The sequence below is a fragment of the Blennius ocellaris genome, assembly GCF_963422515.1.
Source record: "Blennius ocellaris genome assembly, chromosome: 8".
NCBI classification, from domain to species: domain Eukaryota; kingdom Metazoa; phylum Chordata; class Actinopteri; order Blenniiformes; family Blenniidae; genus Blennius; species Blennius ocellaris.
The window spans coordinates 23,338,084-23,341,179 of record NC_137657.1 but is presented as its reverse complement, the minus strand read 5'-3'; the positions used below and the strand labels follow the sequence as shown (position 1 = coordinate 23,341,179).

The 3,096-nt window shown below is 45.3% G+C and overlaps 1 protein-coding gene across 1 annotated transcript; it reads left to right on the top strand.

Annotated features, from left to right (window-relative positions):
* Nucleotides 1-453: 453 nt before the first annotated feature.
* dcstamp (dendrocyte expressed seven transmembrane protein) lies at nt 454-2,071 on the top strand (the record flags this gene model as incomplete). Its single annotated transcript, XM_080500559.1, has 3 exons — nt 454-1,500; nt 1,577-1,909; nt 2,012-2,071. The coding sequence occupies 3 exons, from the start codon at nt 454-456 to the stop codon at nt 2,069-2,071; spliced, it is 1,440 nt and encodes a 479-aa protein (XP_080356685.1).
* Between the last annotated feature and the right edge of the window lie 1,025 nt (nt 2,072-3,096).

Genomic DNA, 3,096 nt, shown 5'->3' with positions numbered 1-3,096 from the left:
CTCGTTGATCGGTTTTGTCTGTAAGCAACAGGATGCATTATGAGAAGGATGTTAGAGGAGGTTAGGCCCTTATTCAAAGGCCTGTAATTGTCATCCCTGTTACAGTTCTGGTTGTGCACAGATCTTTAGAGTCGTGGGAACAAAGTGTGACTTATTCTTCAAGCACATTTGTTGCTTCACGTGTTCAAATTCAGCCTCACATTCGTCTCGGTTTGCTTCTGCTTTTGGTTAAAAGAAGGGATGACGGGGAAGTGACGCCTGGCTGAGGTTTGAGGAGTTCCTCTTTATGTCACATTTAAGGAGACTGAACACTAGAATACAGAATTCTACATCTGCAGTTCAGGCTTGGATGGTTCACATTGTTTTTACATCCGAAATATAGTTAAAGCTATAGAAACTTATAGTTAAACTATATAACAATTTTTTGCTCTACATTCTGATTTGATGTTGAAAATGTGTCCCTTGTGGATCAATACAAAACACAGCCTCGAGGATTTTGGTTCATTGGCTCTGGACGTCTTCACCACCGGTAAACGGGAAGGTTTGAAACGAACTGTCACTCTGCTCCTCACCTGCAGCTTGTCGAGTCTCCTGCTCAGCTCCCTGCTCCTCCTCTACCTCCTCTTCGTCCTGGACTATGAGCTGGTCGTGGCAGGAGGGATTGTCGGCGTCTCGGGGACCGTACTGACCGTCGCCCTCTTCCTGTCAAAGAAAACGAGGTGTTTGGGGACTCTATTTGTCATATCCATTTTTATGAAGAAGAGTCGTAACCTGCTTCTGACTGCTGGTACCAGTTTGGTGGTTTTGAAGAACATCCGCAACACGGTGGAGAACCTGACGCGCCTGGTCAGGAGTATGATCTGCAACCTGCAGGTGAAGAAGGCGTCCATCATTGCTCCCTTCAGTAACTATGTGAAGATGCTGAAGTGGATCGGAAACATGCTCAAAGGCGTCACAGACCTGGGGGTGTTCAACCTCGACTCGGAGCTCAAGGTTTCAGCTCGACTGGAATCGGAGAACTTCAAGTGGAAACTCTCCGAGGCGGAGCAGAAGCTGAACGAGACCGTCAAACACGTGCACGCCCTCGTGAGCACCATCTCCTCCGTGGCCGACCGGATGTTCCCCGCCGTCAGCTTCCTGGTGCTCATGATGTTCATCGCCCTGCACATAAGAAGGTACTGCGGGGACATGAAGTACGAGAACCGGTTCATCAGCGGCAGGTTCGTTCAGTTGGACGAGAAGCGGAAGGCTGAAGGGAAGCCCCACGTCCTGCCCCTCACCGCGAAGGAGGAGAAGCTGTACACCTCCGTCGCCTCCGCCCGGCCCACCGCCAGGGAGGCGAAAGCCATGCTCAAATTTGGGATGCCGGTTCTCTCCCACTTTGTCACGTGGGTCATCTTTATAAGTCTGGATGCATTGCTGTACTGTTTTGTCGATATTGTGACGACAAGGTTATCAGAGCTGGAGCCTTTCCATGTCCCGCTGGTCATGAGCATCAAAGTAAGTGCATCTGTCATTTTCTCACCATTTGCCTCATTATTCCACGACTGAAAAACTTATCTATTCATCTTTTTAGGGAATTGCAACGTTGATTGGGATACCCTTTGTTGAGGAAGTTCATCAGGAAGATTTTTCCTACTCGGTGACTTTGTTTGAGAAGAAGTGTCTCCCCAAGCCCAGACTGATGCTCTACAACTCCATATTCCCGCTGGCAGCTATTCTGCTCATCCTACTCATCATGGTTTTGATGGCTGCTAAAGTCTCCCAGCTCAGGCTGATAGTCTGTGAAGGATTCTTTACTTCGGCTGCTGAGGAGAGAGCACAGTACCTGCATGGCAAAATCCTAAGGGGGAGATTTAAAATGAGGAGAGAGAAAAGCAATCGCAGTCTCGTGTCACTCATTTCTAAGGTTTGCATTGCAATATATAACTAAATTGTTCTGCCAGGTAATATCGTAAAGGCACATGTGTAATGTATAATATTGACTTTAATTTTGTCTTCTCTCATTCAGCTGCATTTCTGGTTCCCACTGCTCTTTCAAGACAAAGAGGCTCAACAAAGTGTGGTGTGAAAAACAAGAAAAGAAAACTGATTGTTTCTGCTCCATGACTGTTCGTGATGCTAAAATCCAAACTGCCTGAATGGCAACATACATGTGATGCACATCCACTCGTCTGGTATGTCCACACTGACCAGCAACAACAGGATGGAGGATTATATTTTACTTCTTCCTTTGTGGACTAGTGCAACCTCAACGACCTCCAACTGAACAGGAGGAAGAGCCCAGTCTGGCTCGGAGGTGGAGGTAATATTGAGCAGCAGCTATGAAGGTGGAGCTGGATGACAAGCCGGACTACATCTTCCTGAGGAGATTAAAAATCTTCAATGCCTGTCTTCTATGGCTCCACCATCAGGACTGAGCTGGATTCAGCCCAGCAGGTGACCAGGGGCAGAGTGAGGGTGGTCAGGAAACTGTACACTGAGCAGTGAATGTCGCCCATTGCGCCACCTGGAGGCTTTCAGAGAAAACACCTTCAGCTACACACTGAGCCCACCAAAGTGCAAAACACAGCAGGAGGTCTTTCCTGTCTGCTGCAATGAGACTCTTTCATAAAAAGCTGCCTGCATATGTGATATTTAGCATATGTGTGTAAATGTATATCTAAATGTATATGTATTATATTATATAGATTCTGTTCCTTTTTTATTTAATATTCTTATTGATGAGTGTCGGTGTGTGCAATTCTATTCTATTCTATTCTATTCTATTCTATTCTATTCTCTATACCAATTAATTCTTACTCAAATGCCCTCAGAAATAATGGAAGGACAGCTTTGGGTTTTGGTCCCAATAACATTCACATTACCAAGAGAATAATTCATAGAGACTGTTGTGATTTTGTGAGCGTTTATTAAAGTTGACACTTTCAGTATTTACACTTCACCAAGTTAGACTGAGTTGATATTGTCTAAAACTGTGGCCATCAGCGGTGGGAGTACTCAAGTAAAATGATTGTTACTTTGGATGTCTATTCAACACTGTCTTAAAATGTGTATACTTTTACATTACTTTAGTTTACTTGACCCCTGCTTTTG